General features: G+C 52.5%; 2 protein-coding genes across 3 annotated transcripts in view; both read left to right on the top strand.

Annotated features, from left to right (window-relative positions):
• The window catches only part of NHEJ1 (non-homologous end joining factor 1), a 75,442-nt gene extending 71,280 nt beyond the window's left edge, over positions 1–4,162 (top strand). For both annotated transcript variants that reach the window (XM_045198268.2, XM_024564131.3), the window contains exons 6-8: positions 2,193–2,310; positions 2,862–2,980; positions 3,447–4,162. In XM_045198268.2, the coding sequence (XP_045054203.2) occupies positions 2,193–2,310; positions 2,862–2,980; positions 3,447–3,521 (312 nt within the window). In that variant the 3' untranslated portion in view covers positions 3,522–4,162. The remainder of the gene's footprint in view (positions 1–2,192; positions 2,311–2,861; positions 2,981–3,446) is intronic.
• Positions 4,163–16,094: 11,932 nt separating this feature from the next.
• Positions 16,095–22,811, top strand: IHH (Indian hedgehog signaling molecule). The gene is made up of 3 exons (XM_024564099.4): positions 16,095–17,081; positions 19,475–19,736; positions 21,376–22,811. Exons 1-3 carry the CDS (start codon positions 16,770–16,772, stop codon positions 22,032–22,034), a joined length of 1,233 nt encoding a protein of 410 aa, XP_024419867.2. The 5' UTR covers positions 16,095–16,769; the 3' UTR covers positions 22,035–22,811.
• The last annotated feature ends 975 nt before the right edge of the window (positions 22,812–23,786 follow it).

The raw sequence follows: 23,786 nt of genomic DNA, 5'->3' as shown, positions 1-23,786 counted from the left end.
CAGTTACTGCTCCCCTACTGTGGGCCAGATTGTTCTAGGTGCCAAGGAAATACCAGTGAATAAGACAAAAATAGGTTAATACAGTCAATACTTAGAATGGAGTCTAGCACATAGTAAATATCAGCAAATGGACCAATATTCTTTTCCTAGTACTTTTCTGAGAATATATACTCGGGCAGAAAAAGCTTCGGCAGCAACTGCAGGACGAGCTCTCTCTGAGCAGGGGAAAGATACAGGGAGGGCTGATGTGTAAGCTCTAGATTTGGACCCAGGTCCCAGATGGCACTGGCTTTAGTGGCCTTTCCGTTCTGCCACTTCATTTTGAGACTACATACGTGCCCCGGCTAAAGATCACCCTGGAAAACCAATGAGTCTGTTCCGTTCTCTAGAAAGGGCAGGAGGCGAGGCCCCGGACCGCCTGGATTCTGGCCATTTGTGCACACAGCACAGGGCCAGCCAAGCTGTGTGTAGGTGACATGAGGGGAGGCCACATCTCTCGAGCAAAAGGAAGGGCAAACTTAGAGACCTGAGATAGAAGGAAGAGGAACAGCTGTTGGCCTCTCCACTGTCAGGGCTCTCCAGCTGTGGAGAAGAGGACCTTCTAGGGGAGGAGGTGGCTTGGGAATTGGAGAGCTGGACCTGGAAGGGAAGTGAGGTAAGGTGGAGGTGTGGGGCCTGATAGTTCACTTTCCCTGTCTCGGCGTCTTCCTCAGGTAATGCTGCCAAGAAGAGCTGTTTTACTCCTGGTGTGATTCGTGGCTAGAAGGAAAGTTTGTGCTCAGGGCTTCTGATTCATTGTCTGTGGTTTCCAGTGGAAGTCCAAGAGTGGTGTCAGCTTTATGGTGAGAATCAGGTTAGAGTAGAAATGGAAGTTACATGTCCTGGGATCGACAGGTCTTTTCAGCCACCTCCATGCTTGGGGAAAGGTAACTGTAGAATCTTGACTGTGGTTCAGCAGCTGCTTCACTGCTTCTCCCGCTTTCTGTCTTCCATCCTTCTCCCTCACTGGGTTTTCAGAAATGCATGCCCTCATAGCCCAGAGGAAGTGCCCTTGACGAGAGATATGGACCAACGCAGGATTCTTGGGTCGGTTCCCACAGGAGCTGCTGGTATGACTTCCTTGGAGACCTGCTGACTTGGCTGGGAACCATACGAGTTGCATGCACAGGGACAGATGAAGTAGTTCTGGGCCCTGTCCAAGATTCGGAAGTGCAGCCAAGTTCGGGAACACAGGAGATCATGCTCTTTCATCTCATTTTTATTGCAGTTTCTTCAGCCTTCAGCATTATTTCACCTCAGTTCAGCCAATACAGGAGAGTGGAATTAGGCAAAGCATTTTGTTGTGAATAAAAATCCACACAGTTCATTCTGTATTGAGGGAATATAACAGTGCTTCTCAACTTTTTTTTATTATCATTTCCCTAAGGAACCTTTTAAGACATTTTTGCCTAATCACCCCCGCCTCAGGAAATTTTAATATCAAAAATATACCAAAATTCTGGGGTGTGTGTGTGTGTGTGTGTATATATATATTTCTGTGCTTTATACTTTAAAAGAGTAAGATTTTTTTCACCCATCAAGAACCCATTTTCACCTCCCTGAGGGGAGATATTTTCCACTGTGAGTCCGTGGATCATAATAAAGCACGGTGGGATTGCAGCAGGGACTACAAGATGTCAGGTATGCCCCCAAAGCAGTGTAAGCGTTATTTCTCCCATCTCCTCTGACTGAACATCACAACCCCATAATTTGCTCTTGTCCCTCAGTCTGTCATTCCCGTATTGCACTCACTCCCCTACCCTGGACCTCATCGTTCTTTCTCTCTAGTACGGAGTTTTTTAGGAGTGAATTTAATTAAAATACTAATCTCTACAGCTCAGGGATAATGATTTCCTGACATCATCCCTTTAGAAGAAAGAACCCAGAGACCTATGGGGTATTCATGGGAAAACATAATAGACCTAAGTATTGGGGAAAATAAAGATACACATTTGGAAATTGCCTTTCAAAGGAGATTTACCAAGAGATCTTTGTATGGGTCCCAACAAGCGTGGGTATGCGTGCCCTCTATGGGATCTAACTTCTTTATATAAATGCATTTGGGGTTGACGCCAATTCTGCCAGTGGAATATCAAGTCCCCTTTCTCTGGCAGCACAGTGTAACCAACCACAGCATCTCCTCTCCCCTGTAGAAACTCCCAGAGGCATGCAGTGTTGGTGACGGAAGACCCTTTGTCACGAATCTACAAACTCTGTACACGGCAGTCACCAGACAAGAGGTCCAAGTGAGGCAGAAGCATGAAGACACTGGTGAGGAGCTACAGGGGACTCGGTCTCCCTGGGGTTCGAGTTAGGGTCTAGCTTTGTGGTAGCTCTAGCTACTTGTGTCTATTTAAATTTAAATTAATAACAATTAAATAAAATGAAAAATTTATTTCCTCATTTGCTCTAGCCACATTTCAAGTGCTCAACAGCTGATAGAGGCTACAGAGGTGAACAGAGGAGATACAGAACATTCTCATTGCAGGAAGTTCCATTAAACTGACCTAGGCACTTAGGAGAATTAGCAAGAGAACCGGGAGAAAGATGACTCCCCTACCCGAGACATGTCAGGAAAGGTGGAGAAAAACAGTTGGCTTTTTTGAGTCAGGAAAGCTCTATTCCTACTTGGTCAAAGTGGACCTGGGCAACCTTCATAGTAGAAACAGGACTTTTCAAACGTCAGCTGGAAGTTGGATGTGGGGCTACTCCCGTCTGTTCATATATTAGTACCTACCCTGGCCTTTGTGTCGGATTTCTGATGTCTTCCTGGTAAGAAGAAGGCATTTATCACTATCTTCCCTTGATCTTTCTGATTTCAGGAGATCCTCAGACCTCAGGTAGTGCCTCCCCACACGGAACTGACGGCCAACTTCTGAGCAAGCTGGAAGATCCGGTTTCCTCCGAGCCCTCCCACCTAGTGCCTGAGAAAGGGCCCACAGTGAGTCGTGAGCAGCTTCCTGGATGGCATCCTCAGCATTGGAGGAGTCCACGCCTATAGCCCCCAAGTCCGTGGTCCCTGGAATGGCTACCTGGTTGATGCTGTCTTAATAATATTGGTGGATATTTGTCACCAGGCTTCCAAATTGTGGCTTTCTAGATGGAGAGTCATAGTTTTTATATCCCCGCTCTGCAGTTCTTGTACTGATTGATGGACCTCAACTTCGTTTCTGCCTTATCCCACTTCCTTGGTCTGTGGGGTTGTTCCCGGGGGAAGAAGGGATATATTCGCCTGTTGCATAGGGTCTTATACCACATTCTCAGCCTGACATAGACTCCAAAACACTGTGTTGGCCACTTCAAGAAGGCCTCATCCAAGCCAGGGCCACGGGAAGAAGAAAGTTCCTTTCCTAAATGAAGTGGACATGTTCAAAGCCCCTATTAATTTGGGTTTCTTTTTTTCCTAGGGTACTTCAGGCCCTGTGCAGAGACCTCAGCTGTCCAAGGTCAAGAGGAAGAAGCTAAGGGGGCTCTTCAGTTAAACTGCCTACTGTCTCAACTGCTGAGGATGGACTTGGGGAGTAGCTTCCTAGAGCCGCCTTGAAAGGAGCTCCTGCGGCAGCAGTGTCTCTGACGCGGTATTTCAGTCAGAGGCAGGATCACTGAAGTTCATCCAGATCACTGGAGGCCACCTGAGCGGGTACTGTTCAATGAGGGAATCCTGGCTCCAACCCCTCAGGCACTGGCCTTCCCCATCCAAGAGCAAGCTGGTCTAGGAATCCCATACGCTCCTCTTTTTTGGTGGAGGTTCTCTAGACCCAGGACCCTACCGCAGACTTTAGGTATACAGGACAAGTCAGCAAAAAGGCAGGACACACTTAGGAAGCCTTGTCTACCTTTCTCAAGAGCCCCCCCAGCCAGTCCCAGGTGCTCCTCAGAGACCCACTTCTCTCTCTAGCGTGGAATAAAACCCCTCACGCTCCCCTGCTTACTTATTCTGTGGAACCCATTACCCACTTCACTTTACTGGATCCCACCCTGCTATTTTCTCGGGTTAAAGTTTAGGCCCTCAGTCCAATCCTTCAGGTTCTTCTTATGCTTCTCTGCTGTGGATGCGCTAAGCCCCTACGTGGGAACTTTAATCTTGAGAATTCTGTTCATGGTGGGCAGCCAGCAGAGCAGATGGCTTAGATGGCTTGTGCTGTCCCTTACCCAATTGATGTGGGTGGGTTTTTTTTTGGGGGGGGGGTGTCTTATTCCAAGGCATAGACAACAGGTTAAACCACAACATGGGATTAATATTCCAAAGAGCTTTGAATAGTAGGGCCAAGGTAGTTTCCCACTGGAGTGAGAGAAAAGGGAGTTTCACCTTCCCATCCTTCACTCCACCTCAAACAGCACAGTAACTAAAAAGAACTAGGAAATACAGGAGGACAGGGAACAGGAAGTGGCCACAGGAGTTCTCTGGGACAACGTAATTGACCTACAGAATGAATAGTGCGCAGCAAGAAAAAAATGTAACGGCTGTACGAGATAGACAGAATCTTAGACATCTAGGAAGTCGCTCTTTGGACAGATCTGGCAAGATTTAGCAGACCAGGATTCTCAAAGTCCCTTGGCCTTCTCTGCTAGATGTTAAGCTGGGAGCTGTTAGGTAGAGGGGGAGGGGTCAGGGCAGAACCCACAGAGGTCTTTTACAGTTTATTTACATAGGATCGTCAAATGCCTCCTCACCCTCATATCCTCTCCAGCTGGAACCAGTATTTCCGTCCTTATGCCAAATCACGGGAGAGCGGACAGTCCAAGCAATAATAAAATAATAATGGTTATGAAGAGAGCAACAATAATACTTATTGAGCTGTTAATGTGTACTAGGTTAAGTAAGCACCTGGCATTGAATCCTCACAACATCATGTGAGGAAGATACTGTAAACCCACTAGGAAATGGAGTCTTGGAGAGATTAAGTGGCCTATCAAAGGTCACACAGCTAATGAGTGCAGCCAGCATTTGAACCCAGACAGCTGAGTTCATCATTCCGTACATTACTGAAAACATTTTCCAGAAAGGTTGTCAGGTCCTCCTTTCCTGCCTGTTGCTGTAACATCCTTCTCCTAGGCCCCTGCCTACTTTCAATAGGATGTTCTACTCCTCATTGCTCTTTAAGGCAGGAAACTTCCAGGACTCCAGGGCTTACCCCCTTGTCTTTCCCACAGGCAGAGCCTGAGAGCTCCACCAGGGCTCACCCCAGTTGCTGCTGATAACTTGCTTTACCGCCAATCCCCAGTGTCCCGGGGTGCAAGCATCCCACAGCCGGCTGTGCCTGTCATTGAAGTGAATTGGGAACCAAGAAAAACAATCTATAGGTAGCTCATTTCATTGTTTAGTTTCTTTTTGGCATAATTTAGATAGCCAGATTTCAGGGTCTACAAGATATGAGACCACATGGAAAATGAAATGACTTCCCCAGCAAGCTGGGAGAAAATATAGGTTCTTTACCTGGGTAATCACTCTACCTTAAAGCACAGTCTCCAGAGCAGGCATTTGTAATCATAGGGAGGCCAGGGGGTTGTGAATCCCCCCAAATTATGAGTAAAATCATAAGAGCATACTTTTTTCATGTTCCCAAAAGAATGTGTACTTTTTAAAAAGGTTAAATAAGAATATGCCTAATGACCGCTCCATCCACTGCCCACTCTGTCCCCAAAGGTTGCTGTCTCCACGGGGATATTGCCCAAACACACCCTTCTGTAAACATTGCTTCCAGACGCCCTGCCTCAGGCCTTCTTGCCCTGAAGCTCTTACCCCCCAAACCTAGGGGTGGTGGTTGAGAATCTTGCTTCCTGGGGCAACTCCAGGGAATCCCTGCCTTGACAAATTGGCCTAACCAGGCTGTATTCCAGCCCTGCCCCCTGGCTTGGGCCCCTCCCTGAGGCCCCCAGCCTGACCCAACCCCCACTCCGCATGCACATAAAAGGGTCGAATTCTCGTGGCTGCTCCATAAATTTTATTCCGTAAATATTAGTTTTCCCTGTGTTTAATAAAGCAGTGGCCCACCTCCCCGCCTACCCGCCCGCTCCCCGGGGCCGGGGTTGGGGCCAGGGCTGGCTGGTGGGAGAAGGGACTCTTTCAATTGCTTTGGAGTATTTTTAGAAAAAAAAATAATATAAGGTGGTTTACACGAGCAAGCCAGCAAACCAGGAGCAGGACTAGAGACCTCGAGGAAGTTCCTGCAGGAACTTGACCTAAAAAGTAGAGAAATAGCGCCACCTAGGCTGCAAGGCCTACTTGGCCTTGCCGGTTGGCTCTCCCCTCCCCCACGGCCAGCTAGGACGGCCAGCTCTTGCTGGAAGGGAAATCTGCATCCCTTAGCACTCCAGCTGGGCTGCACCTCCTCTCCTCCGGCCTCACTGAGGGCTTTCCCAGCAGTCCTTGAGGGCAGAGCCCAGGCTGGGTCCTGGAAAATCCCACTAGGGTCATTCTCTTTTCTCCCGTGGCTGTCAGCCAGCCTCCCAGATCAGGGAGTGTTTCCAAAGGATAGCCAAGTTAGTTTTTGAGAAAGGAGGAAGGAGCTTCTAGTCTCTGTCCTCATGCTGAATCTTGAGGAGCTCATCCTGGGATTCTGAGGGTGTAAGTGGCAAAGAGTGAAGTTGGTGCTCGTTGCTCTGGACTTGGGAAGAATCTGTCCCTGTCAGATCTAGAGCCTTTCTCAGGGCTGACGCAGGTCCCCTGCAGTGGTGGACTCAAGTCTGCTGCATACTCAGGCCTCCTGCTTCCTAATTTTACCCTGTGGTACATCCAAACTCCCTTTTGTTGCCTTCCTCTTCATTTAAATCGCCCAACTTCCGCAGCCCTTCCCTCCTTCACACTGGTCCTCTGAGATGAGCAGGGGCCCCGTGTGTTATGCTCAGTACAAAGATGGTGGAAGGAGCGAGAATGGAAAAGGTGGCTCTTCCCTGGGTCCTGATTTCATCTCATCCTTGGCGTTGCCACCAGGGCATTTACTTCTCTCCAATGATGATGTCCCTCACTTTCTCCTAGTGACAGAACTAGGAAGATTTGGCCTGAGGAGTGCAGAGGAAACCTAAATCCACTTCATAACCTTTCCTCCTGATGTGGGAAGCTCCCTTCATCTGTTCTGCTCACCCCTCGCCATCCATGCTGTCAGTGTAATCTGTGTTTCTATACACGTTTTTATATGCTTTTCGTTTTCATTCTTCCACTAGATTACACGCCTTGGGAACAGGGTCAGTTTCTGGCCCTAACTCAGAAACTATCCCCATGGCGGTATTACACTACCGAAGCGTGCGACTTACGGTAACTGGGTTTTCATACAATCAGGAGCTTTTCTAAGCTGCTCTGATGTTTTTCTATCTTCCAATTTTCCTGAAGAAGAAACTGCTCAAAAGTAGTAAGTGACATGTGACAAGGAAGCCACCACAGTAAGAGCTCAAGGCCCCTGGTTCCTTGTCCCCATTATTGAGACATCAGTAAACCTATGGGCTCACAAAATTGATTACGCCAGGCACTTAGATACAGAGATTAATGCCGGAGGAGAATGGAGCCCACGCTTGGGAGGGAGGGTTTCTTTGAGATGCTATGACGTCCTGGAAGCTGCTGCTGGGGGTTCCTGTTGAAGGTTCCCATTGCTCTGTTTTTCTTTCCTGTTCCTTGGCCAGGGCCTCTGGAGACACCACCCTAAGTGGGAGTGTACAAGGTGCCTGTGCATGAGGGAAAGGGACCTGAGGGAATCCCTCTCTACTTGAGGAACTACAAGCCCATCCGTCCTCCATCTTTCATCCCAGACCCTTCAAAGAGTACTTTCCCATCTCCTAAGACTTTGCTTCGGGGCTCTTCCCCTCAATGCTGGTGTCTCACCTTTCTACCATGGCACATGGGAAGGCATTGGGTAGCACCAAAGCTTTCTAGCAAAAGCTCAATTGTTCTTACCAGCTGATAAGTCCTCCCTGTGCTCAGTTCCTCTATCCTGGAGCCCAACAAGTGTTGCTCTGCTTTCCACACTCCTGGACCCTTTAAATGAGTGCTCGCCTCTCCTCACCTAACTCTCATGGGCTCCTGAGGATCTGGGCCAGCCTAGGGGAACCCGGAAAGAGGCACTGGAAGAACTCCAGGTGTGGGGAGCACACAGTCATTGACTCACCTGGGAAGACTGTGCCCGGATTACTCGTCCTGCTGGGCTCAGGGCCAGGAGTTAAAGGAGCGTGCAGTACCACACTCTTCCTCCCCCCCGTCTGGGGTCAAAAACATTAGCAGGGTTAGAACTGGGGACTAGGACTCTGGGGCTGCTTGAAGTTGCTTCTGAAATCTGGGTGTTACATTTACTCTTTCATATTGGCAGCTGGAAGGGGAAGCCCATCCCAGCTCGGCATTGTTGTCTAACATGGTTAATCAGATCCTATAATCCTGCTGTGGAAATATTGGGCCTCACTCAAAACAATAGAGACCAAGAATATTGTGGTTAAATTTCAACCAAGTGCCTCCCTGGCTTGTTTGCCTAACCCCTACCCCCCTCTCCTGGGCCAGAGTCCTCCTCGCTTTATGGACCCCTGATAGGATCGACAGCAGTCAGAAATCGGTGACAGGAGAAGGGAGAATGGAGTAGGGGAAGGGCAGTCCTCCTGACTGGCACTCTATCCTGCCTTTCCCCTCCCACCCTGGGCCTTGAAGGATGACCCGGGGTCGGTGAAAGGAGTTGGAGTTGGTAGGGAAGGCCCTTGGTGCCTGAATCTGTGTTCAGGGGTCAAGAGCAGCACTTCTGGGAATTCTGGGTGGTAAAGAGATCCCTTATTCAAGACAGGAAGAGAGTGCTGCCAGATCAGGAGAGAATCCCAGTGTTATTTATTATGGCTGCCTGGCACTTCCAGGGCACAAAGCAATGCCAGTTTTTGTCCTATGTCACATCTGGAAGACACAGGAAGGCACCGGTTGGGGGAAGGGGAGTTGGCAAAAAAAACCTTTCTGTTTGATTAGTAATCTGCTATAGCAGCAGTATAAATACTACTAATACTCTGATGATGTATGAAGGTGATGCTGACACCCTCACTGGAGTGGCTTTCTGGTAGGGGCAATGGCCATGGTGTTGCTCCCGGCAGTGAGTCTGAATTAACTGTGACAGGGTAGTTCACATGATTAGAACAGTGGCACAGAGGGAATAGAAACACTGTACAATGACATTGAGAATCAAAAAAGATGCGGTGCCTGGATGCTAAAGGGGAAAATTATCGTGGTGATATGTTGGCAAAAGGCAGAGGCCATCCCTCTTGCAGATGGTCGGCCATCCGGCTTGTGAAGTGGCCGACTTCAGGTACTGGGCAGTCATGCATCCAGATGCCCGGGGCACAGGCTGCAGCCACACTGTGTCACCAGTCAATGAGGTGAAGTACAGCGAGGCCCCAGTCCAGCACCGTGGACGATTGAATGGTCAAAGTGTGTGCACATTTCTAGGATTGGAACAATGAAATAGCAGGACTGTGCCAAATGAAACTGCATTTACTCAGTCTGTTCATATAGCGTGGAGATGGAGGAACAATAAAGAGCACTCGGTGTTTCTCACCCAGGGTGCTATGTGATCATTCAGGGCCTGACGTGGTTCCCATGGGTCATTCATCAAAGCCGTTTTAAAGCTGGGACTGCTTGGTGGGAGCTGAGCTTTCCACCAGAAAGGCATCTGGAATGCAGGTCCTGAATTGAGACTCTAAGAGGTGTATGTGTGCTTCTGGGTAGGAATCTCAAAACCAAATTAACAGCAGTCATCATACAGAATTGTAGCAAGTATGAAACTGACATCAGAATGATCTAAAGGTGATGGAAAACATTTCAACAGTTAAACAACTTGAATAACTAGTGGGAAGTTTCCATGAGAACAATGGTTGCCAGTAGATGCTTCGGAGAATGGGCCACACTGCTGACCAGAAGGGTAGATGAAGAGGCTGGACTGTTGGTTAAACCTTGTGCTGGGGACGGCAAATGGGAAAGGTCAACAGGAAAATCCCTGGTCACACAGAGGAGTTCAGAGGAATGGCACAGGTTTGTAGGAAATATATTGGGGATGAGATCGAAAAATCCATTTTTAAGAAGAAACAGTACACATTCATTTACTCAAGTCATTATATATATAAAATATCTTACTAGCATCCCACTAATAGGCATTCTGCTACATACATGTGCACATGCAAACATGTGTGGCCACGAAGACAAGGCTCTTGCTTTCAAGAAACCTACAATCCAATGATGAAATTCAAAAAGATTTTTTCCTAAAAAATTTTCAAGTGTGTGAAGTACAAAGTGAGAGCCATGACTATGTATGACTGTTAAAGTTAAAGAATCATGTATAAATGCTATTTTGCTCTCTGCTGTTTAACTACATTGTGTCCATATTTCCATGTCAATACATAGATTTCTTCAAAGGGTGCATTATCTTCACTCTGAGCTTTATAGAAAGTTTGAAAAATACCCTCATCTTCAGAAAGTAGGAAGTCAAGCATACTCACTCTATCCTGCCGCCCCCGTAGCTTCATCTTCGACCTCCTTGCCATTTCTCTAATCTGCAAGCACTTCAGGGCCTGCGCTCTGTGCAGTTCTCCCCGCGAGAACATGCTCCCCCTAGTTCTCCACTTAGTTGAATCCCTTGCCTCTTCAGATCTTTGCTTAAGTCGCACCTTCTCACTGAGGCCTCCACTGACCACCCCGCGAAGCATAACCACCTGCCTCCTGACCTTGCACCCTCTTCCCACAAGCTGGCTGCACGCCCAGTCCTTTTATCCCATTTTATGTTTTGTGCTCAGAGTCCTTCCTTATTCCCTTCTAACACATTACGTATTTATTTTTATATGTTTAATTGTCCATCTCCCTAATACCTCCCCATTAGAATAAAGCTCCGCAAGAGCAGGAAACTCGGGTCTTGTGTTTGCTGTTCTCTCACGTCCCAAGCACCTAAAACAGTGCCTGGCACTTAGTAGGCCCTCAAAAATAGTTATTGATTGAATAAATAAGAGAGATTGTCTCTCACACACGCACATGGATACACACATCTACTCATGCCAGCAATATCCTGAAGTTGGTTTAGAAATTTGTGGGTATAAATGAATGTAATCTTTGTTGTGTGCAACAACCAGTTATAAGGAGAAAGTGGGGCTTAAATATCATTTTGTTAGCTATAACCATAAGAGAATGAGTTTATCATTTTGCCGAAACTAAGAAAAGTTGTTAAAGAGCAAGTGACTATATACCTTCTTTATTTGGCTACAGATCCCCAGCATCCTTGGGGGACTACCTCTACCAAGAGAGACTGGTGAGAGAGACAGTGCAGGTGACCAGTACAAACGCAGTCACAGAACACTGACAGGCATGGCGGGAGCATCACTTGAGGATTAAAAGAGCAGTACTCCTGTGCCCCTTTACTGAACATTCACTGGGCTGGTATTTTCCAAGATTCTCTTTAACCAACAATTTCTTCCCAAACGGAGACACTGGGGTGGAAATAAAGCTCATTATTTAGTAGGCGTGTTATTATCCACATACAGACATACATTTATATGTATATCTTCCTGTCTATAAGTTTCCCACAATCTTCAGTCTCTGCCATGAGGGGGAAACACACATCCTCCTTGTCACTAATTCTGCTGCCTTTTCCGCCCCTTTCAAAGTCATCAAAGCAAGGTCTTCAATGCTTGGATCTCTCTGAAGTGCCTTGTAATGAGCTTACTGTTTGGGCAAAGGTAACTTGACATACCCATTTCCAATCAATAGCTAACTTTCAAAGCATTGTTAGTCTTGAGTGGCTTTAATTGGTTGTCCAAATGCATTCCGGACTCATCGGAGGTTTGAAAGGCAGACATGATCCCATTTCTGCATATGGGAGATTTGGTGGAGTTGCTAACCTCTTTTAAAAATCCACAGCAGAAGTTCGAGTGCTCGCAACCAAGTGGGGAAGTGGTCAGGCAAACAGAGTTTGAGGTCTTAAAAGCCCAACATCAAGATAACAGAAGAGTCCTCTTGATTTAGAGAGAAAAATGAGTGATTTGAACAAAGGTCAACAACCCAGCATGCTTGTCCTCACCAAGAATCACTCACCAAGAAACTGGATTATTAAGGAGTCAAAGCAGCTGGATTCCAGCTCCAACTTCCCCACCCACAAGCTCTGAACATCAGTCTGTCATTCAGGAGGTGGCGCCAACTTCATAAGCTTTTTATGAAGGTTACATCGGCTGATGTTAGGGATCCTCACCTTTGCTAGGTCGTTCAGCTTGGCCCTTCGTTGTTGCGAGCGCCATCATCGTTGCTGGGACCACTGCCTTTTCTGAGGATCTGCTTCATTCTCGTCCTCATTCCTGTCCCTCCTTCAAAACATTTTTTCCAAGAGATCTCACCCCAGACTCTTTGTTTCTTTTTCTCTTTAATTAAAAAGTTTTTCAATTACAGTTGACATTCAATATTATATTAGTTTCAGGTGCACATGATTGTTTCTTAACTCCATAGTCTTCTAGACCAAGTTCATCTTCTCTATTAACTGGTTTATAATACATTATTCTGTGGTCATTCATGGCTTTGTAACTGCTTTTTATTTTCATGATGTGTCTTTAGGCTGAAACAGTAAATTCCCAGAGGACAATAAGTGTGTCTCCTACTTTTCCGTTTGCCTTTTCTATCCTTGTGTACCTATTATACTGGCGTCCACAAGGCAGATGCTCCCTAATGGAGAGAAGTAGGGCCTCCTAATCCCCACTACTGTCTTGGGGCACACACATATGAGCATCCTGACATATTACCCCTACATGGGCAATAAGAATCAGAGAACCGAGGCTACCGCTAGTGGGCCCAGCAGAGAATTACAGTAAATTTTACACAAGACTTGTACTTACAGCTTGTATTTTAACCGTCTCATCAACCCAATGGGGTAGGTGGTATTTTCACTTTATAGATGAGAAAACGAAAATGTAGAGAAGTCCAGTGACTTTCTCAAGGCCATGCAGGTTGAAGGTATCAAAGACAGTGTTCAGGCATGGCTCTGCTAAGTCCAGGCCTAGTGCTTTCTCTACTAGCCACAGCTGCCATGCACTGGGCTGCTGGAGGGTATGGGACTCACTGCGCTCCCGACACTCGTTTGGTTGTGGCTCCGCACCATGGATTTAGAGCAGGGTTGGTCTGTCCAAGTGGCAGGATGAGGAGAAAAAGACTAGTTCAGTATAGAAGTACGGACCTACACTGTGTGTACATTCACACACACATATACGAACATATCACTATACACTATATTTGTACTATGACGTTACATTCAAGACCGGCTGCAAACACTAGCATGGTAGTCGACTAAACAGATGTTAAATTATCAGGTTCTGGGTGTGTTTCCCCCGCTCCTTACTTTCCAGCCTGTTTTTCCAAGTTTCACTCTTGTGAGCAAAAAAAAATTAATATTAATCAGGTTATCCAGACAGATAGACTTTACTTGTTCTCTTCAAAATAGAGATGACCGAGGGGTACCAGGCTCTAAAAATGAGAGAAGAAAAGTGACTTGACCCACTGGCCCAGGACTCAGATGTGAGGTGCCTCGATCAGGTTGTCACTGCTGCTCAGACCCCAGGCCTTCAGTGGCTCCAGAGTGGACACATCAGTTCTCCGGTTTCCCCGCTGACAAGACCCTGGCAGTGACCAGAAAAAGAGCCAGCCTTCATCTGATAGATCTAACGGATTGGCCCAACTCAAAAGCTACCCTTCATCTACTGAACAGCTAAGAACATAGGCAGCCGAGAAATGATCAGTGTTCTTAGGCCCCAGTCGGCTAAAAAGTGCTCCAAGGTTGCTACTGTAGAAATTGCAGTGCTCCTAATTTCTCCCCTCCTCTCCCCCTTCCTCTGCTGAAGGAGATTGGACTGATGCTGACCTAAATTTGAGCTTCAGCTCTTGAACCACCACTGTGTCCTGAGAAAAGACTATATATAGCTTTGGAGTAAAAGATCTCCCGGTTCAAATCTTAGCTATAGGATCACAAGCAAGTCACTTTATTTCTAAACCTCTAGAGTTGTAGATCTGTAAAATGAGGGTAATGATGACTGTGTACAAGGGTTATTGTGAAGATTTACTAGGTGTTTGAAGCACCTGTCATAGAGAAAATATTTGGTTAATGTCGGCTCCATCTGCTTCTCCCAGTACACACCCTAGAAGAAAGGCAATGTTAATAAATCACTGGAGATTAGAACCTCTGAAAGGATCCCAAAGAAGCAGTCTTTCACTGGGAGAAAAGTGAAGGACATTGGAAGTGAATCTAACCAGTCTTCAAGAACATGCATATGAGATAATAAGGACAATGGCCCTCGTCGCTAAGGCCAGAAAAAGAGGAAAGGAGATGAATTTTCATTAGAGAGGTAGGAAGGAAGAAAGCTTAGACTGAAGGCAACACTTGTATAGATAATGATAAAAGGCTGGGAGAGGTGACCGTGGAACCCATAGGATTTTCTCCTTTGGAGCTCCGTGAAAACAGAGCTCCCATTTGTCTGGATTGGGAGAGGTATTGACCTGACTGCGTGGTCTGCCCCAGAAATCTGAGTGGGGATGGGTGGGGCGGGGCAGAGATATTGCAGGGATAATTGTTGAACCCCAGAAAACACAAGTTAACGTGCTCTGAAAGCTTTCCAGGAAAAGAAGCAACATCAGAGTGATCGGCTGCTCGCAGACCTAGAATCAAATGTTAATGTGAGAATGATTGAGGCATGGGGAGGAAGTATGAACCAAGGGGGAGAAAAGGAAATAACGCATTTTGTTTCCAAGTGACACGCATGCCACGCCACTGGGGTCAGAGCCATCCTGAATCTCTGCTGTGGGCCTCAGTTTCTTGTAACACGAAGTGCTTGGGTTAAGCATTCTCCTGAGTCCCTTCCAGTTCGGAGCTTCTGTTCACAGAACTGCTCTAGAGAAAATGTGATACATCTAGGCAAAGCCGCCTTAGCCCCAAACACAGGCTGTGCTGGATGAGGGTGCTGCCCAGAGAGAGGGCCAAGGCATCTGCCCTGGGGTCAGACCCCCAGGGCTTAAGTCTTCCCTGCTCCTCAGCCAGGAGCAAGTTGCTTATCCTCTCTGAAATTCAACTCTCCACTTGTAACGAGGGGATAATGTAGTTCATTTGAGGTTGGGAGTTTGTTTGTTTATTGGGGGTCGTGTTGTGAGTTTAAATTAAATAATGCAAGTAGAATACTTGCTATAATAATATCTGATAGTTTCCATGTATTGGGCACGTAAGTAGCAATAAAACTGTACCTATTGTATTAATATTCGTGAAATGAGAATTTTTAAACCTTTTTATTTCTAAACCTTTATTTCTATTGCTAATGACTTTGTAGAATACACCTCAACCAAATCAAATATGTGATTTGTTGTTTTGCTTTTTAACACACTTGCATATTAAAATACACACACAACCTATATTCCTTCTCCAGCTGCCTCTACATAGCCTACGTCCTTGTTAATTTGTAAAGCAGATCTAGAAGAGTAATTATTTAGCAACTCCTGTATACCACTGGCTTTGAATCTTTTTTTTCTTTTTTTCATTCATTCTCAGCAAGCCGCGCCACTGAGATCTGTGTTGCCCCTCTTGAAAGTGGCCGGCAGCGGAGCCCCGAATCCAGATGACGTCTCCATTTTGGCTGCACTTCTCTGCACCTTGGCCTGTCCCTTTGCAATTTCATCTGCTCCTTTTAACAGTGTTTCCAGCCCCCAAACCCGTACTGATTCTTCTAAGGATGGACGCCCCACTCCCAGCTTCACACCCGGCGGCAGCCGGCGGGCCGTGGGATGTGCACTGAGTTGATACTGAACTCAGCTCCACCACGCTGAGAGGGAGCGTCTCCTGGGCCAGGGTGGGGCACCAGGTTACTAGTGGCCTCCTGCCTTCTGGGTTTTCTTCCCCGCAGGGGACACCGTAGGCGGCTGTGCGGTCCGGCCACAGCCCCCCGCCCCTCGCGTCCGGCCGCGCCGTGGGTTGCGGTCGCCGTGGGGGTGGCAGCTCCTGTCCGGGAGGTTTGCGCCTGGCGAGGCACCCCGGAGCCGCGGGGAGCCCAGAGGCGAGGCCAAGGCGGGTGGGGCGCGTCCGGGCGGGGAGGGCAAACTCAGGCAGCGCAGGGGGCGCCGAGGGCAGCGGGCGGGCGGACTCGCGGCGGAGGAGCGAGCGGGACGAGGGCTGGCTAGTGCCGGGGGCCGCCCGCCGGAGGGGGAGGAGGCTGTGCTGCCCTTGCCGCAGGTTCGCTGTCGAGCACACAGGAGGCAGGGACATGGGTAGGGTGCGGTCTGCGCGGGGCCCGAGCCCGGATCTCTTCCATTTCCCCTCTCACTCGGCCCCGGGCTGCGCCGCAGACGGCAGCAGCTCCCGCTCCGCCCGAGCCGCCTGACCGCCGGGCCGGGGTGCTAACCGCGGGGCCCGCCAACCCGCCGGCCCGGCCAGCCCAGCCCAGCCCGGCGGCCCGCAGCCCCGCCGTCCGCCGCCCCCCGCCGCCGCCGCGTTGCCAAAACAAACGGGCCGGCCTATTTATTGGCGGCGGGCGAGCCGGGCAGCTCAGAGTCGAGGCGCCGAGGGGGACAGCTCGCCGCCACTAGCCAGGGCCCCGGGCCCCCGCCCCGCACCTGAGTCCTGCCGGCCCTGCGCCACGCCGCGCAGCCCATGGCGCCCCCACCTGGAGCCCCCCGGAGCCACCCCGACGCCTGAGCCCCCGCAGGGCCCGGGTCGACTCGCCCACCCATCAGCCCACCAGGCGCCCTCGCCCACCGCGTTCCCGGGCTCCCGGCCATGTCTCCCGCCCGGCTCCGGCCCCGACTGCGGTTCTGCCTGCTCCTGCTGCTGCTGCTGGTGCCGGCGGCGCGGGGCTGCGGGCCGGGCCGGGTGGTGGGCAGCCGGCGACGGCCGCCGCGCAAGCTTGTGCCACTCGCCTATAAGCAATTCAGCCCCAACGTGCCCGAGAAGACCCTGGGCGCCAGCGGGCGCTATGAAGGCAAGATCGCGCGCAGCTCGGAGCGCTTCAAGGAGCTCACCCCCAATTACAATCCCGACATCATCTTCAAGGACGAGGAGAACACGGGCGCCGACCGCCTCATGACCCAGGTGAGCGCGACCCGCCCTCCCAGCTCCCAGGGCGCCGCCGCCGAAGCACCGCCACCTGCCCGGCCCTACCCGCCCCTCTGGCACCTTTTCTCGACTGGCTGGCACGCCCTCTGGCACCTGCCCCTCTCAACAAGCCCAACTGCCTCATGCCCAAGATGGGACAGCCAGGGGTCCTGGCGGCAGTGTCGGCATCCCAGAGCTCACCGGTGGCTACGAGAAGAGCCCCCTGCTGCTGAGCGCCACAGCCCAGCCTGCTGGCCGCGGCCCCACTGCCCCGGAGGGCAGGCGGCTCGGGTCAGACACGGCACCCGGAGGCACCTCGACCCGGCTCTGCCTCCTGTGCCTCTGGGACCCACACGTTCCTTCCAGGCCTAACCCACCGCTCCACTGGGTCTCTTTCAATTAGGAGCCATTCGGCACCCTGAGGTGAAGAAGCTCCGAGCCCAGGGGGCCCCACGGCCTCCTCTCCACGCGCGCTCTTGGTCTGATGCGCTGCCCCCTCCTGGAGCAGCGTGCGGGTGGGGTCTGAGGTTAAGGAACAGCGAGGAAGATGGAGGTGGGAGAGAACTTGCCAGGAGAGCGCACGTGTCTGTCTAGAGAGCCGAGCGGCGCTGCTGCGGTTGAAGGGTAGGGGGCAAGGGCGTTCGGCTCCGGGATCGAACTTGGGGAATCCCTGGGCTTGGCGGCAGTAACGGGTTGGATTGGAAGGGAGGGCCCCGGGTGCCGGAGAGGCAGGGAGCAGAGCTAAAGCCAGTCTCCGCGTGCTCGGATCCGCGCTCAGTAGAAACGCTGGGGTTTGGGGGGTGGGGAATGAGGGGCGGGGGTTTGGAGAGGAGGCGCAAACTTTCTTGCCTGCAACAGGGTCCGCAAGGGAAGAGACCTACGTCCCCTTCCTTAGCGGTGTCCCGGAGCTTCCCCCACAGCCAGGCAGCCCACGTTCTGTGCTTTAGGAAAAGCAACTAGACCACGGCCCTCAGAATGCGCCCTGGCGCCGGGGCTGGACGGCCAGAGTCGGGGCGAAGGTTGGCTGGTGGCCGGGCCGGGCTGGGCGCAGAGGAATGCAGATAAGGATCCGGGCCACGGGCTGGGCAATCATTGACAGCGCGCGCCCCGGCTCTGGACCCGCGGAGGGGGTGGCGGGGGAGAAAGGGGCGGGGAGAAGGGGCGCGCCAGTGAACATAGGTGGGGAGCTAGGATCCCGGAGCGCGCAGAGCTCCTTCCCCAGGCAGTGAGCGTCCCAGCTAGTCTGCTTGCCGTGTGGACGGCCGGGCCTTGGGTCATAACCGCTGTTGGCTCCTGGGAGACGGAGTCCAAGGGTCTGTGGGCCTCAGCTCTGCTCGTGGGGGTAGGTTGAGACACGGACTGCCCAAGTCTGGCGGCACCTCGAACTTCAGAGTCAAGGACTGTGGAAGGGCCCCCAATCAACTGCCGGGTCCTTTGGGCTGCAGGCACGGCGGGGAGTCAGCACAGACGGGTGGTCTCTCCCGTCCGTACCTGGGGGCGCGGTTCTACTCCCATCCAATGTGAGGCGGAGCGTGGAGCCGGCTCCCTGAAATTAAAGGCTGGGTTTCTCGGGTCTCTTCCCAGATGCGGGCAGCGTAGAGGCGTTGAGGGCTCTGGGCTCAGGGGACATTGCCTATTTATAAACCCCGGGGAGTCCCTTGCAGCGGGAGACGCCCGGCGTCGCCCTCCATCGGGCCAAGCCGGGCACTAGCTTTTCCACCAACTTCTGGTTCTAGGGCTGTGGTCTTTCGGGGAGGGGTGCGGGCAGGTTTTGGACATAGGAGGGTCCCAGAAGGAATGTTTTTTGGCGCCCGAGGGATCCAGGTAGTACTGGGATTCCCTCCAACACACCTCCACGCTGCGGGGACTCGGCACCTGCCGTGCCCGCAGGGCTGGTGTCCCAGGGCCTCAGCCCTGAGGCTACGGTGACACCTACTGGGCGTCTCCGGCCTTGCACGCCTCGCAGGCCAGCCCGCGGCGGTCGGGTCCGCTCCCCTCCCTCCACGTAGCAGGCCATCCTTGGTCTCCGGTGCCTCGGTGAGATGAAGGGACTGGGCGCTGGAAAGGCACACTCGGGTCTGTGGAGGAATCGGTAAACCGAGCGGGCAGAAAGAGTACGGAAGGGAGGGGCTACTTGTCAGATAAAGGAGCCCCAAGGGTGTACGGCTTGCCGCGACCACCAGATTGGAGGCGTCGCAGTGCGGTCCAGGGCCTTGGGGCAGCCAGAAATTGTAGCGTCAGGAAGCAAGTTAGGGCTCTGTGGTCCTAAAAGAGAGCGAGAGAGCACCCTCCCGGTTTTCCCAACTCCGGCGGGCGCTCTGGGAGAGCGAGGCGAGCCTCCACTTGCACGCGGACCAGCGCCTCCCCAACTTGATGCTTTCCTCTCGCAGCGCTGCAAGGACCGCCTGAACTCCCTGGCCATCTCGGTGATGAATCAGTGGCCTGGCGTGAAGCTGCGGGTGACCGAGGGCTGGGACGAGGACGGCCACCACTCGGAGGAGTCTCTGCACTACGAGGGCCGCGCAGTGGACATCACCACGTCGGACCGCGACCGCAATAAGTACGGACTGCTGGCGCGCTTGGCAGTGGAGGCCGGCTTCGACTGGGTGTATTACGAGTCGAAGGCCCACGTGCATTGCTCCGTCAAGTCCGGTGAGCCGCTGCCTGGGGACTGGGCCCGGGGCCGGGGCCGCAGGGCGTGGGCAGGCGGCGCAGGGCCGGCTGGCACCGAGAAGGTGAAGAGACCCGCCCGGGGTTGGAGGCGGGAACCCCGGGAAAGAGGACTTCGGCGGCGCTCCCCACTTCTGCTTGTGACCGCCTGCTCCTCCCGTGCCCGGTAGTGTCAATGGCGGGAGCCTAGGGAGACAGGGCCCTGTCCCAGTGCTACTGGGTGCCAACCTTGAGGTCCACAGTACAGAGCCCGCTGCAGGAGGTTCAAGACAGAGCGAGCTGAACAGATGTGGAAGCGAGGCTGTGACAGAGACAGCCTTCCCCACCCAGCCTGGTGCAGAAGGGAGGGGCGGGGCAGGGGCCAGGGAGGGCCCAGAGGTTCAGAACCCACAACTGGCCTGCAGGCCAGGCCCTTTAGGCACTAAGTCTGCTCTTCCCAGGGGGCGCAGGCGTCCCCAGCCTCTCCCTCAGGGCCCTAAAGCTGGGCATTTTGGGGCAAAGCCAGCCATGAGGGCCAGAATAAACAGAATGGACTCAATAAAGTGGATTTTCCCAGATTGGCCGCCTTGTTGATCGGAATGGGCAGGCATTGGGGCCCCGCCCCTCTCAGATCTTGTCAGTGTCCCTGTTCCCCACACTGAACCCAGTCATGCATGCTTCGGATGGTTCCCGTGTGACTGCCAGCCTGGCCCCGCCGGGCTGCGGGCTCAGCCCTCCATGCTGGCACCAGGCAGTAGCCGCTCTTGCAGACCCTGCACACTGAGACCAGGCCCGCTTTTTTACTATTCGCGGTTCCCCCTGCGCCCACAGTGCTGACCCCACCCCCACCCGCCCCCTCAGCACTTTCCTGCCAACAGTATCTACTTCAAGTCACACACCCCCTTTACCTGCAAACACTGGCCCGGTGCCAGCTCCCAGAGTGGCCACTTCCATTCACTGTCCCTGACCCCCAGACACTCTTCTCCATCCCACCCACTGACGTCGCTGTGTCCTCTCCCTGCACAAGGACCCAGCCCACGAACTGAAGATGATTTTCCCTGGCCACTGAGCCAGGCTTCCCCGCAGCCTGTACTCCCCCGCAGCTGGTCCTCCTCTCACTTCCCTACACACTCCAAGGGCTGGCTCTGGCACCGAACTTGGGGTGTCAGCCTGAGAGGGCAGTTTGGGGGAGTGTCTGCTTAAGGGGTGAGAAATAATGGCACATTGAGACCCCCGAGGAGCTAAGCGACTCGCCTTCTCCACGAGGCTGCAGCTTTCTGGGTGTCAAGTCACAGCGGGGCACTGCCTGGCTCAGCTGACCTCTGACCTCTGTGACCACCTCACAACACTGTCAGGATTAAGAACGAATGGGGGGCTCCATCTGGGCTTCCAAATGGCTGTTTTCTTCTCACTCAGTGGAGCCACGACATGCTCCTCTCATTGGCCAAGGCATAGACTGGGGAGGAGGGCAGGGATCACACTGTGGGTTGGGCCGGGTTCAAGTCTGCAAGAAAAGTGGGGAGAGGGGCCAAAACATGGTGACGGGGGCTCTCAGGGAGGTCTGGCTGGGCTCAGGAGGGGTGCTGTCCCTGGTAATCTGAGCTTCACGGCAGTAACACCTTCATGTCCCTTCTTCCCACAGAACACTCAGCGGCAGCCAAGACAGGTGGCTGCTTCCCTGCTGGAGCCCAGGTGCGCCTGGAGAGTGGGGCACGTGTGGCTTTGTCAGCTGTGAGGCCAGGAGACCGGGTGCTGGCCATGGGGGAGGATGGGAACCCCACCTTCAGCGAAGTGCTCATTTTCCTGGATCGGGAGCCAGATAGGCTGAGGGTCTTCCAGGTCATCGAGACCCAGGACCCCCCAAGACGCCTGGCACTCACACCCGCCCACCTGCTCTTCACCGCCAACAATCACACAGAACCAGCAGCCCACTTCCAGGCCACATTTGCCAGTCAAGTGCAGCCTGGCCAGTATGTGCTGGTGGCTGGGGTGCCAGGCCTACAGCCTGCCCGAGTGGCAGCTGTCTCCACACACATTGCCCTTGGGGCCTATGCCCCACTGACGAGGCACGGGACGCTGGTGGTAGAGGACGTGGTGGCCTCCTGCTTCGCAGCTGTGGCTGACCACCGCCTGGCTCACTTGGCCTTCTGGCCCCTGAGACTGTTTCACAGCTTGACATGGGGCAGCTGGACCCCGGGGGAGGGTGTGCACTGGTACCCCCAGCTGCTCTACCGCCTGGGACAGCTCTTGTTGGAAGAAAGCAGCTTTCACTCGCTGGGCATGGCCGGGCCCGGCAGCTGAAAAGATCCCTCCAGTGTCCTCCTGGAACTGCCCAACTGGATCCAAAGGCCTCCCCAGCAGGAGGGCCCTGGCCCTGGAAGGGACCTGAGCACAGGGTACTGGGTCCCACCTTCTCGTCCACCACAGAGTTATACCATTGACACTTGACTGGGCAATGCCAGTGTCCCCCACCACCATCTTGATGTGGTGACAGAGATGCAAGCTGAGCTGGCAAAGGGAGTGGTCTGTTCTTCTAACCTATTGGCCTCCAGGCTGGCACAGTGGGTCCCAACCCAACCGGCTCTCACTACGATTTTCATACCTGCCTCCCCCAATGGGGAGAACCCATTCCATCTGTCTTAGCCCCCCCATTCGGTGGGCTTGCACCTCAGTTGATGCTGCTAGATTCCCTGGGAGCCAGCAGGGAGCTGGCTGGACTCAGTGCTGCCCGGAACTGAGAAGGCCACAGAGTGGGGCAGCCGTCCTGGCCATCCTGAGATACGTCCTTCCTCCCTGGCCACACTCCTCGGGACACATCCAGAGACTGTCGCTGTCAGTGGGTGGAGTTCTGTGTTCCAGCCAATGTGATCATAGTGCCTGGGCCCAGGGGAGTGAGCTGGATGTTCTTACCATCCCTGCCCAGGCTCAGCCCCTCTTCTGCTGAACCGTGACCCCCTCCTCCTCTGGTCAGTCTCCCCCACCTTATTTATTGGCGCCAAGGGGGAAGCCCATGGGAGAATTTGGGGGATGTTTTGGTCTTTTCTTTCTTTTGTAATAAAAATTATTTAAGTTGTTAGAGCCAGAGAGTCCAGGATGCTGAGTGGGTTCAGTATACAGATGGTCTGGAGTCAGGGGTGGGCCTGTCCAGGGGCGTGCTCACCCTCCGCTCAGGGCAAACCCTCCGGGGCTCCGCCCCCTCTGCAGGGCCCTTCTCACCAGCAGCTCTGTAAGGTCCCAACAGAGAGCTATGCTCTATGCCAGGCCAGGCCTTACCACACCGACCCCGAGGTTGGATCAAAGAGAGAGGTGAGGTAACTAGTCCGTGGTCACTTCGCGCATCTAGAACCACTGCCCTGCTCTAGTCAAGGTGTTTTCCCTGCTTCCTCCAGTCTTTCTTGGGGCCTGGGTTTCTGACTCTTCACTACGATAATGGGCCATGGAAGGGAACAATTCTGTAGAGGGCACATCTGCCCTGGGGCCCCTTCTGACTTCTCCAATAAGTCAGGGTTCCTTAACCTAGCAGCGCTCAGACTTCAGAATCATCTGGGCAGCTTGTTTAAAAATTATCCTTGGCCCGACTTCCAAGATTGTGCTTTAATAGATCCAGAGCGAGGCCCATGAACTTAGTTTTCCACATACCCCAAACATGGCAGGTGGTCCACAGACTACATTTTGGGAAACATTGCTTAGTCTAGAGGCCCAGTTTATGGCCAAAACAGGATGACCCCTTACTTCATTTTCTCTTGGTCTCTTCATCCCAAGGCAGGTTTTTCTGTGTTCACTACAGGTTAGCCAATTCCCAGGCTCAGTGGTTCAGTTGTTAAATTTTCAGGAATTTCATGAGCCAGTTGGCAGAGGCTGTGGTGGGACAGTTTACACCATGGAAACTGGTGCACGCTACAGATCAGAAGTCCCCGCCCACACTGTGGAGGGCCAGGTGGGAGAGCGCACCAGTGCCCAGGTCTATCCTCCTGCAGAGAGTACTGAGTTGGGGGAGACAGCTCTTACAGATTCTTACCTGTCCCCCATCTCCATGGAGGAAAAGTCCAGAGA

This window comes from Desmodus rotundus, chromosome 2 (assembly GCF_022682495.2).
Source record: "Desmodus rotundus isolate HL8 chromosome 2, HLdesRot8A.1, whole genome shotgun sequence".
NCBI classification, from domain to species: domain Eukaryota; kingdom Metazoa; phylum Chordata; class Mammalia; order Chiroptera; family Phyllostomidae; genus Desmodus; species Desmodus rotundus.
This window is presented reverse-complemented; position numbering and strand designations above follow the sequence as displayed.

Bases quoted from the DNA above. Each gene is read 5' to 3' on its own strand.
- IHH (XM_024564099.4), top strand. From the start codon at position 16,770: ATGTCTCCCGCCCGGCTCCGGCCCCGACTGCGGTTCTGCCTGCTCCTG. The intron at 17,082-19,474 runs GTGAGCGCGACC...TTCCTCTCGCAG, and splicing joins CCGACCGCCTCATGACCCAG to CGCTGCAAGGACCGCCTGAA. The intron at 19,737-21,375 runs GTGAGCCGCTGC...TTCTTCCCACAG, and splicing joins GCATTGCTCCGTCAAGTCCG to AACACTCAGCGGCAGCCAAG.